Source organism: Mesoplodon mirus (genome assembly GCF_964341445.2).
Source record: "Mesoplodon mirus genome assembly, chromosome: 9".
Taxonomy (NCBI): domain Eukaryota; kingdom Metazoa; phylum Chordata; class Mammalia; order Artiodactyla; family Ziphiidae; genus Mesoplodon; species Mesoplodon mirus.
This window is the reverse complement of record NC_138985.1, coordinates 41,201,831-41,214,141: the sequence shown is the minus strand read 5'-3', so window position 1 is coordinate 41,214,141 and position 12,311 is coordinate 41,201,831. Positions and strand designations below refer to the sequence as shown.

The 12,311-nt window shown below is 39.7% G+C and overlaps 1 protein-coding gene across 2 annotated transcripts in view; it reads left to right on the top strand.

The window, feature by feature from the left end:
- DNAH11 (dynein axonemal heavy chain 11) overlaps positions 1-12,311 on the top strand; it is a gene marked incomplete at its 3' end in the record, with an annotated part of 310,916 nt that overhangs the window by 257,378 nt on the left and 41,227 nt on the right. For both annotated transcript variants that reach the window (XM_082632325.1, XM_082632326.1), the window contains exons 66-68: positions 8,594-8,798; positions 9,741-9,905; positions 11,582-11,722. In XM_082632325.1, the coding sequence (XP_082488451.1) occupies positions 8,594-8,798; positions 9,741-9,905; positions 11,582-11,722 (511 nt within the window). The remainder of the gene's footprint in view (positions 1-8,593; positions 8,799-9,740; positions 9,906-11,581; positions 11,723-12,311) is intronic.

The window sequence follows — 12,311 nt, the reverse complement described above, 5'->3', positions numbered from 1 at the left end:
AGTGCTAGTCTCTTTTATAAACAAGGACAGCATGTCTAACCAAAGATCAGCAGGGCATGTCCTCTGAGCTGTGTCTTTATTTTTTTTTTTCTCTAGTGGTCATTGATTGTTACTGAGTCAGTCATATTCTCTCAGTACTCTCCTGTGATCAGTGGTCAGACAGGTCCACAGAGGCCAGGGTTACAAGCTGTCATCATCAAACAGAGCAAATTACCCTGCAGTGGGATGCAGTGAACTTTATACTAGGAGTCTAGAGACCCAGGTTCCGGTCCCAGCTCTGCCACTAAGCTATGTGACCTTGGACAAGTCATAAACTCTTTAGGTCCATAAAAAAGAATGCATTGAATGATCTCTAGGGGCCCTTCCGGCTCTAAAATTAGAACTCTGCTAGGTGAGACAGAATGTGGACAGCTCACTCTCTGTCCTATCCAATTAAAATATGGTGTTTTTACTGGGAAAACCCATTTTATTTCAGTTGCGAGTTCATATAATCAGTCTGTCATGTCCAAACCAGCACTTCTCAGCCAGAGAGAAAAGGGGGCAGGAGGAACCCAGTCCCTTGGAGGGATGAGTAAAAACCCTCTGGGAGCAATTCCAGCTCACATTCAGAGACCCCTGCCCTGCTTGCTTCTCACTGCGATGCAGTGTCGGGCCCGAGTCCTGTTCCTGGGGGGCATGGGGCTGGAGGGTGGGTTAAGAACTACTGCTTTTACAGAATAGCTGGAAGAGAGTAGAGGTCCAAGTTTCAGGTTGCCCTTCCCACCTGCTGTTGCTTCTCCTTGGCTTTGAATTTCAAGCGCTCGGAGCTGCCTGCTGTGTTTTCTAGAAGTTACAAACTCTGGACTCCTGTCTTTCACAGAAACAACACAGTGATTGTTTGCTTTTCCCACCCCTCTGGTTAACTCAGTTGTTTTTTGGATCCTTCAAGTCAAGAGAGAGCACTAGCCGTCAGTTTATTTTTCCCAGATCAGAGATTAACCAAAAATTAACCTAGCAGCAATGACAAAACCCACTGAGTCATTATGTAGTTTTTGCCTTTCATAGATCATAAACACCCCAACTGAGGATAATTTACTATCCCTGGGAAATGTAAACCTATAAAGTAATGTTTCAGAGCAAAATAGGAAACCAGTTTTATAGGCAGATATCCTTCTCTTTGCCATCAGCACAGCAAGTTCCCCGATTAACTGTCTCTTCACAGAGGAAGTCAGCTCTGTCCCTCTAGCAGATGGATTTCTGTTCTCAGACTGGGGTATGTGAATGCCTCAGGGCATATGTAGGTATGCAAGGGAGGTTTAGAACCATAGAATCATCTCTCCGTCACCTTATGGAATGTGGCTTTAACTGAGATGTTTGGTTTAATACATATTTGATGAGTTAAAAGCTAGTGTCACCTGCACCCAGAAGCAAAATTGTCAGAACCTCATGTTCCGTATTGGCCAGTCCCTCACTTTTTTTTCTCGGAAACCTAGAGAGGGAAGCACGCTTAGGTGTAGTGACTAACTGGAAAAATTGTAACTTGCTGTTACTGGGTAGTCCAGTGGCATTAACTGCTGTTGCTTTGAGAGGAGATTATGCTGGTTGTCTACCACTAACTGGTGGACCCTCTAGCGTGGCGATGGGCAAGCAGCCTGTCTTGATGTGGCCCAGGAGCTGAGGATGGTTTTAAAGAGCTGTCAACAAAGAAGCATATATGGCAGAGACGTATGTGGCTGACAAAGCTTGAAATACTTACTCTCCGCCCATTTACAGAAGGAGTTCTCCAACTCCTCTACAGGGAGTTCTCCATGAGGCCTGAACACCTCTGACTTTCAAATATGTTAGTCATCTGGGGGTTTTTTCTTAACTTTTTATTTTACATTGGAGTACAGTTGATTTACAATGTTGTGTTAGTTTCAGGTGTACAGCAAAGTGATTCAGTTATACAGATACATGTATCTATGCTTTTTCAGATTCTTTTCCCAGTTAGGTTCTTACGGAGTATTGAGCAGAGTTCCCTGTGCTGTACAGTAGAATATGTTAGCCTTCTTGCTAGGGGCTTGTTTTGATTCTCAAGTACCCTCTCCATCCCCACCCACTGCACACACCTCAAATCTGAATTGACTGTGTACCGCAGTTCCTAACCCTGCCACAGTGAGCTGTCCCATTAGACAACAGTAATGAAAATACTGGACTTGATTCATTCAGTGTTCATTTAAATGTACATTTTTCAAGTGAAAAAATGTTTAAATTCTTTTTTCATCTGGGGATAGAGGTTAGTGGTTAAAAAATGAAGTCTATGAGATGTGAATCAAAACCCAGTGAAAATTCATAAGCAAATTCAGTGTGAAATCACAGAAGGTCATGATAGACCTGGCATTTCTCAGAGTCACTACGCGAGGGAGGAACGAATTCAAACCAAGATGGAGCAGTAGTCAGAAAATCACAAGACGGCGTACACAGAGGTTTATTTTAAAGTATGAGTTTTGTTACTGTGGAGATGTAAATGAGTATAAACTTTGGAATGGCTTATGTGTGAGAACCCCAGGCAGTAATTACATGGAACCATCACTCTTGAAATTTCCATTAAAAGCCAATCATGAAAGTCTTGAAATCTAGGCCAATAGTAATATAATGAATGACACTAGCAAAGAAAGATTTTCTCAGAGCTATTTGCAAGATCAATTTTGGAAACCCTTGGACAGGGAAGCTCCATTAATGGGAGAAATTTTGATGGTGCTGTCAATGTAGATATGGTTGAATATGTCTTCAGTCAAAAAGAAGCAGATTGACTAAGAAAGGTGTCCTTATCAATTAAGACCATCCTGTAACACACCTCACTACGCTCAAAAGTCAAGAGTGAACCTCTGGGGCTTCCCTGGTGGCGCAGTGGTTGAGAGTCTGCCTGCCGATGCAGGGGACATGGGTTCGTGCCCCGGTCCGGGAAGATCCCACATGCCGTGGAGCAGCTGGGCCCGTGAGCCATGGCCGCTGAGCCTGCGCGTCCGGAGCCTGAGCCTGCGCATCCGGAGCCTGTGCTCCACAACGGGAGAGGCCACAGCAGTGAGAGGCCCGCATACCACAAAAAAAAAAAAAAAAAAAAAAAAAGTGAACCTCTGAGAAACTATAATTAGCACGGTTACTTACCTTACAGATTGATAAAAGCTCAAATGTAAGTGACTGACCTTTTGTTAGATTGTTGTTCATTTTTGTTCTCTTTTGGTAACACCATTATGGAGGTGTAATTCACATACCATACAACTTAATCATTTAAAGTGGGCAATTCAGTGGTTTTTAGTGTATTCACAGCATTGAGCAGTCATTACCACAATCAAGTTTAGAATTGAAATCCCTAGGCAACCACTAATCTGATTTCCATCTCTATTGATTTACCTATTCTGGACATGTCAAATAAATAGAATCATACAATATGTGGACTTATATGTGATTGACTTCTTTCACTTGTTTTCAAGGTTCATCTGTGTTGTAGCATGTATCAGTACTTCTTTCCTTTCTATAGCTGAGTAATATTCCATTGTTTGGATATAACACAATTTGTTTATCCATTCATGAGTTTGCAGACAGTGGGTTGTTTCCACCTTTTGGTAATTATGAATAATGCAGCTGTGAACATTTGTGTACAAATTATGTAGGGACATATGCTTCCCATTCTCTTGAGCGCGTACCTAGGAGTAGAATCACTGGGTTACATGGTAACTCTATGTTTAAGATGGTGAGAAACTGAAAACTGGTTTTCAAATTGGTTGCACCATTTTACATTTCCATCAGAAGTGTATGAGTGTTCTAATTTTTCTATATCCTCACCAATACTTGTTCTTGTCAGTGTTTTGTTTTGTTTTTTTATAACCATCTAGTGGGTGTGAACTGGCACCTTACTGTGGCTTTGATTCACATTTTCCTGATGACTAATGATGCTGAACATCTTTCCAGGTGCTTATTGGACATTTGTATATCTTCTTTGGAGAAGTATCTATTCAGATCCTTTGCCTTTCTTTTAACTGGGCAGATCTTTGATCTTTATATGACCGGACATTGTAGGCACTTAATACATATTTATTTATTGAACTGGATAAGTAAAAGAATAAATGAATCAGTACGTAAATGTTGTAGTCATATACCTATTATGAGAGAGTAAGTAATAATGTTAGAGGAAAGACCATGCTTGTTTTGGTAACGATTATGAGCCCCAGGGTCTAGAAGACTCTCTGACAGGCTGGCACTGTGTAGGTGTTCAGTAACTGCTTGCTGAGTGAATGAATATTTGGTTGCAATATGTTTCATGATAAAAACAAATAACTGAAGAAATTATAAGGTAATGATTATCTTAATGAGCATGATATCAACTGGAAGATATGTGCAAAAGTGTTAACTAGCAGCCACTCCTTGGTTCACTTTTAACAATTGGCCTGTAGTTCATTTATCTCTTGCTGTTCTCAGTGTTTCACTTTAACGGTGATGTGAATACTCTTTTTTTGATCTTTTTTTTTTTTTTAAGGGAAGTATGTATTATACAGATATACTGGCTTAGAAGAGGGTTGCCACCTGAATTAAGCTTTTTTCCCTCTGGAACAAAATTAAACACTAGGAAGTCCTAAATGAAAACAAACCAAAACTTGAAGACTTCACCATTCAACTTAATAAAAAGCTTCCAAAGTAGCTTGTTGTGAAGATTTTTCAAGCTTGGACACTTAACCAAAAACTGTGAAGGATTTTTTTTTTTAATTTTATTGAAGTATAGTTGATTTACAATGTTGTGTTAATTTCTGCTGTAGAGCAAAGTGATTGAGTTATACATATATATTCTTTTTCATATTCTTTTCCATTATGGTTTATCAGAGGATATTGAATATAGTTTCCTGTGCTATGCAGTAGGACCTTGTTGTTTATCCATCCTATATATAATAGTTTGCATCTGCTAATCCCAAACTCCCAGTCCATCCCTCTCCCTCCCCACCATCCCCTTGACAACCACAAGTCTGTTCTCTATGTCTGTGAGTCTGTTTCTGTTTTGCAGATAGGTTCATTTGTGCCATATTTTAGATTCCACATATAAATGATATGTGATATTTGTCTTTCTCTTTTTGACTTACTTCACTTAGTATGATAATCTCTAGTTGCATCCATTTTACTGCAAATGGCATTATTTTGTTCTTTTTTATGGCTGAGTAGTTTTCCACTGTATATATGTACCACATCTTCTTTATCCATTCATCTGTCGATGAACACTTAAGTTGTTTCCATGCCTTGGCTCTTGTGAATAGTGCTGCTATGAACATAGGGTTGCATGTATCTTTTTGAATTATAGTTTCATCCGGGTATATGCCCAGGAGTGGGATTGCTGGATCATACAGTAGTTCTATTTTTAGTTTTCTGAGGAACCTCCATACTGTTTTCCATAGTAGCTGCACCAATTTACATTCCCACCAACAGTGCAGGAGGGTTCCCTTTTCTCCACACCCTCTCCAGCATTTGTTATTTGTAGACTTTTTAATGATGGCCATTCTGACGATGAGAAGTGGTACCTCATTGTAGTTTTGATGTGCATATCTCTAATAATTAGTGATGCTGAGCATCTTTTCATGTGCCTACTGGCCATCTGTATGCCTTCTTTGAAGAAATGTCTATTAAGGTCTTCTGCCCATTTTTCGATTGGGTTGTTTGTTTTTTTGTTGTTGTTGCTGAGTTGTATGAACTGTTTGTATATTTTGGAGATTAAGCCCTTGTCTGTTGCATCGTTTGCAAATCGTTTCTCCCATTCTGTAGGGTTTTTTTTCTTTCATTGTTTTTAATGGTTTTCTTTGCTGTGCAACAGTTGTAAGTTTGATTAGGTCCCAGTGGTTTATTTTTGTTTTTATTTCTGTTGCCTTGGGAAACCGACCTAAGAAAACATTGGTATGATTTATGTCAGAGAATGTTTTGCCGATGTTCTCTTCTAGGAGTTTTATGGTGTCTTGTTTTATATTTAAGTCTTTAAGCCATTTTGAGTTTATTTTTGTGTATAGTGTGAGGGTGTGTTCTAGCTTCATTGATTTACATGCAGCTGTCCAGCTTTCCCAACACCACTTGCTGAAGAGCCTATCTTTTCCACATTGTATATTCTTGCCTCCTTTGTCGAAGATTAATTGTCCGTAGGTTTGTGGAGAACTGTGAAAGTTTTTGTTGAAATATAGGATCACTACAATGGAAACAAAAGTTGAGAAGTGGATGTAGACAATAGGTCATGAATCTGATCAATCTTTTGAGATTCTTAGCTGTGATGATGAAAGCTTCAGTGACTGAGTGATTTAGTGATGAAAGCTTTAGCAATTTAAAAAAACTATGATTTTTAAATAATCTTTACACACTAAAATTGTTTTATAAAAATCTCCCTAGTCAAATAGAGTGGCCAGTGTATCAGTGTATTTGACTCAAGAGACTTCATCTCAGAGCAAGACACAGTTATGAAACATCCACCAGCAGCAGCCTAAGATATTATCACATTAGGGCATTCTGAGTATCTCTCCTCACATTTAAAAAGAGTTATTGCAAATATTGTGACATTTTAGTAAAGAGGATTCAGCATTGCCTGAATGCTGAACTTATTATACAGTGTCTTTCTTTTGAATTGATCCAATTTACCAAAGTTGATAAATTTAGGAAAGTAACATCTCTCCCGTAAGTCAGTGAGATAAGTAGTCATTTTTTTCCCTCATGATTATTTAAAATACTATATTTAAATTAAAAACAATATGGGCTTTGGGTAACATTCTTATCATTGTCATGATGATACCTCTATAATGAAAATATACACTAAATAGGGAAGAATTCAGAATTTTAGTAAGTATTTAAGGTAAAATAGGAGACTGAGAAGATACTCCTTGCTTCAGCCATGCTCCCAGGGTCCTTAGATGAATTTTCACTCCAATGAAGTTCAGGCCACTTTGATGGAAGAATTTGAGAAGTTCCAGAGTTCATGGGTTCTGTCTGTCTGATGCATGAGTGAAAAAATAACTTCCCCTTGGCTAGAGCCTCATAGCAGGTTCCTGGCAGGAAAAAGACCACAAGGTAGGCTGGAATTGTTTGATAGGGTTAACATAGTGACTATTTACAAAAAGAATTTGCAGAGCAAAGGGTAAAGGGACCCTAGTAGAGGTGTTAAGGCTACATAGGATTTGCAGCAGCGGGAAGCCATTACTGCCTGTAGGCCTGAAGGTATTACTAGGTCCTCTAAGCAGAGCTATGGAACGGGTCATAGCAGGACATAGCCTTCACCAGACCACGGCTCTGAAGCTGGCAAGATCCGCTGGACCTCTCTCTCCTCCTGTACTGATGTCTCCCGCCAGTTCTTCCATTGGCCAAGCCCATCCAAAACCCAGAGGGCAAGGGAGCCCAGGTGATAACATCTTTAGGAATTAGCTACCAGCATCTGAGGTAGAAAAAAATCAGGCCCTCCCCTCGGCGGGGGAGACTGCATTCATTCATAGCTTTGCTTGCAATTACAGGAACCACATCTATCTAGGTGAAGCAAAACAGAGACTATTAGAAGGCTGCAGGGTGCCATGGCAACTGAGGGGAAGATGCAGCCAGGCTTCGAAGAAGAGGGGACCTGGAAGCCCAGAACATGCTTCCTTTGTGTTGCTCTTTCATCTGAATACTGGTTTACTTCTTCTTTTCTGGGCAACCAGGACGGTCTTTCTCTGCTGCTTGATTCACCAGCAATGCAGAGTGACTTCAACACGAGCTTAGAGATTCCAGTTCCAACTCCCCCTTCTCTCTGTCCCAATACTAAATCCCAGGAAAGGTTACTCTGGTTGGAACAGCTCAGATGAAGTACCTGCTCCTGGGTCCCCGTGGCCAGAGGAACAGGGACACAAAAAGAAGCGTGGTCGCTTTGAGCCCACCCCTGTGTGAGACAGAGCTTGCAAGAATGCTGTGCATGCATCCCACACAACAGGCTTCCTGAACTTGGCTTCTGAGCCAGTGCCAGAAGTATGAAGACTGGGTAAAGTGCCCAAGGAATTTGTATGGTTTTTATTTTTATTGAAATTTTTGTTTTGCTACCATTACTCATAGTCACATGACAGGGGCTTAGAAAAAAGAATCACTTCTGCCTAATTTTAAGTGGCTTAAATTAAGCATGTTTAAGGACAAGTCTATGTGTATTTTTCATATACATAAATTTTACGTGTGTATGTATATACACATATATGCATACACACACATAAGTGCATACATACTCATTTTAGTTTATCCTTAAAGAATAACAATGTTTAATGTAAGGTTAATCACAGAAAGCATAATATAGTAAATAAAGCTAGTATTTGTTGTTATAGATTCTTTATATGATTTATTGTGTTTAATTGTTACAGTGACACTATGAGGTGAGTACTACTATTATCACTGTTTTCCATGTAAGGAAACTTAATCATATAGAGGTTTCGTGGATCACGTCTATTCCTCCTCTTACACTTTAGGGAAACAGAGAGTAGTTGAATCATAAATCACCTGGTTTTATGGCCTATATACATTACTAGAATACAGGAATGGAGTGACACCTTCATATCGGTTATGGTGCATGAGAGTCTCCTGACTGTCTTTGTTATGCCCCCTTTAGGTATATCAAGATTGGGGATAAAGAGTGTGAATTTAACCACAGTTTTCGTCTTATCCTTCACACAAAACTGGCAAATCCTCACTATAAGCCAGAATTGCAAGCTCAGACAACCCTCCTCAATTTCACGGTCACAGAAGATGGTCTGGAAGCCCAGCTGCTGGCAGAGGTTGTCAGTATTGAAATGCCAGATTTGGAGAAACTTAAGGTAAAAATTATGAAATCATTCCCCCAACACTTATTCAGTGCACAAATTATAGTGCCAGACAGAGCAGTGTAAGATGGGATGCCTGCCCTCCGGGATCTTTCAGTCTAATTGAGAAAAATGAGGGCGTATCTGAACAGTCAAGTAGCAACTCAAGGGTACTTCTGATAAGTAGTTAGGATTGTGCCACAGGAGATGGGCTAGTTGTACGTCTTGTTTGATGCAGGTGACTAGGGCAAGCAAAGACGCATACTAGTCATGGAAAGCAGGGCTAGAGAAGCAGGTACCTGTCCTGGAAGGTTAGAAAGAAGAGAGGGATCTCCTTCTCTCTGCCCAGGGTAGAGAGCTATCTCTTCCTCTGATCAGGGTAGAGAGGGCTCTCTTTCTCTCTCCCCAGGTTATAGAGGAATCTTCCCCAGGCTTCCTCTCCCCAAGTGGTTGCCTGGGTCCCTGGGAGTTTTTAACTCTCAAGCTCTGCCTCCAGGAATTAGTTGATTACAGGAATTAGTTGATTACTACTTAAATGTTCCTGAGAACCGGTGATTGCCTGTATCCACCCATCTCTGTAGTTTTCAGGGTGGCAGTTGCCCTGTGACCTCAGTTCTCTGATGGGTAAGTAAGGGCTGTTACGTTTAGCTTTTTTCCTGTGTGAGGGTGGAAATAATGACTTTCCTCTCTTTCAATCTGAAGCAGAAACCAGAAGTTTCTTCCTATAGGTTAAATGAATGATATGATATATGGTCGTGCTCTGGACCCTGGAGTGCGACCAGTTCTTACCATGCCTTCTGCATGTGTTTTTAAAGAATTAAAACATTTTTGATTAGTACAATTTTAATGCTAAGTGTGTTTTATCATATATGATTCCATGAAATTGATGATTAAGGAAACTCTGCTTAAAAACATGAATTTAATCACCTTTCTCACATTTTGCTTGGTTTGCCTTAGTTGGCTTTGACAAAGCACCAAAATGACTTTAAGATAGAGCTGAAGTATCTGGAGGACGACCTCCTTCTGCGTCTCTCTGAGGCAGAGGGGAGCTTTCTAGATGACACCAAACTGGTAGAGAGCCTGGAGAGAGCAAAGGCCACCGCGGCAGAGGTAGAGTGCAAGGTAGGAAAAGGCAAAGGCTGCCTGGTGGGGTTTAATGCTCTGTTTGAATGAAGTGCTCGGGGTGAAAATGTAATCCAACTTGGCCCTTCTCTAAGAGTACTGACACTTTGTGGAATTCAGGTCTTTTCATAAACTGCCCTTAAAAAGTGGACTGTGTGGGCTTCTGAATGGAGGTGGTTGAACTTGTGCTTCTCCTAACGCAACAAAGATCCAATCTTTCAGATTAGACTCTGTCAGGCTATTATTTTTTTCCTGAGTGACTGAATTTGAAGAAAATTGGGCCCTGCTGGCTTATGTAGGCTAAAATCTTAAAAGGCTTAGCCTCCTTTGGGAAACCAACATCCTACAGTCTCACCACAGGCTTCCTGGTCTATTGTACATTTTAGAGAAAAACTTAGAGTTGAAGTTTTGTTTACAGGCCTTCAGTGCTGGGAGACTGAGCCAGGGGTGATCTCCTGCTGCTCTCAAATGCATTATTCCCCTGGGAAAGTGCCATTTCCTAAACGCTAGAAAAAATGTTCATTTAGTAGACTTCCTGCTGCATGTCCAACATGTGTCCCAGTGTGCCTTACGTATGCACTTTGGACGTTCACAAATGGCCACTAGCCCTTAAGATGCTGATGTTTCAAAATGAGAGGAACCCTCGTTTGCTTTCTGGAGTATCCTCATTACTAAGTCATCTCTTAATTACCCAGCCAAGGCTGTGTCACCACACATCCAATATATTTGTCTTAGTTTAAGCGAGGAAATGGAATCCCAGATTACTCTATCCTTTTAAGTAAGTGAATTATAGACGGCTGCTAAAATGATAAAGATTAGAGCAATTAAGTAAATTAGGTCTTAGCTTTGAAGTTAACTTCTCATTGTCTCTTAAAATGTCTCTTCCTATCTTCCTAATATATTGCCATGTTGGGACTTCCCTCTCTGCTCTACATTTTCTTTATTTCCTTTTACATACAAGTATGATGAATCAAGTCTATAAAAAAAGGTTGGACAAATACTGTATCTTTTAAAGCTGGAGGACCAGCAGTAATCCTAGACAGAAGAGATTTGTGTCTTGAATAAAAATGAATATGTTAGTTGATGATGGTGTGCGTGTTTAATTATCTCTCTGAATGTACCCAGAGGCTAATACAAAGATAAACTAAATGGAACTATATGAGCATATGGATGATCTGGTGCAAAGTCAGAAGTAGACAATCACAAGAGTCTTTCTATAAAGGCTTTTTAGTCAGCACGGGCTGTTGGATATTTTACTGACCTTGGCTGCTTTTGTATACCTTGTTGACTAAAAGTTATTGGCATTGAATTGACCCAGCAGACTTTTCAGAGCTATCCCTGGGAGGTGATATAGCTGGGTTATTAACCCCTGAAAGAGAGAGGGGAGGCAGGAAGGTGACATTACTCAGAATAAATTCTGTAGAATGAAAAACAATCAGGTTTGTTTACTCTGTAATCATTAACACAGCTAGAGTTATGTCCATTCTCACTTAAAACTCAGCTTATAAAAAGATGATTTTAAAATATGAATTTTATGATTTTAGAAAAGCCCAAGCACAGAGATGCCATACATGTTATCTATTTTAATACTACTAATTTCTCATTTCAGATATGTCCCTTCCATCACATAGACAATATGACAAGTAAGTTACTTATGTTGTTTGATCCCACCGTAGGTGATTGAAGCTAAAGAAAATGAAAGAAAAATCAACGAGGCCCGACAATGTTACAGACCAGTAGCAGCAAGAGCATCTCTGCTTTATTTTGTTATGAATGACCTCAGAAAACTCAACCCCATCTATCAATTCTCTTTGAAGGTAATGATGACCAGGCTAAGAAAAAATTTAAGCTTGACGAGTTCAACTTGTTTCTGGAAGTTTAGAATTTATTTTTAAGCAATCAGTGCATCCAGTAAGGAGTCTCCAGGACCTAGCTAGCAAAACAAAAACAAGACAAAGAAAAAATCCTCACTTTTCTCAGTAACTTTCAGTTATATTTTCAATAAGGCTTTGAGATAATTAAACTATGCAACATCACAGTACATAGTTTTTGTTCTTAAGCAGAGTCTTAAGGAGTTTAATATATATAAGGGAATTCTCCTGGAGGTTCCTCTACTTTTCTTATGAAAGTGTACATGTTTCATAAAAAGATTTTGCATTTTACTTTGGTATAGAGGGATAAAAAGTGAGAATAACTATTGATTGAGCCACTGTTACATGCAAGGCACTTTCATACTTTGGTGCATTCTTATGCCTGAAACGTCTCATTAAAGTATATTATTTTATCCCAATTTAAAAAACTAACATGTTCAGATTTTAAATAAATTGCCAAAAGAATTCACATTTCATAATTGTAAGAGTCAGGATTTGAACCTAAGGCTGATTCCAAAGCCCATGCTCTTTACTT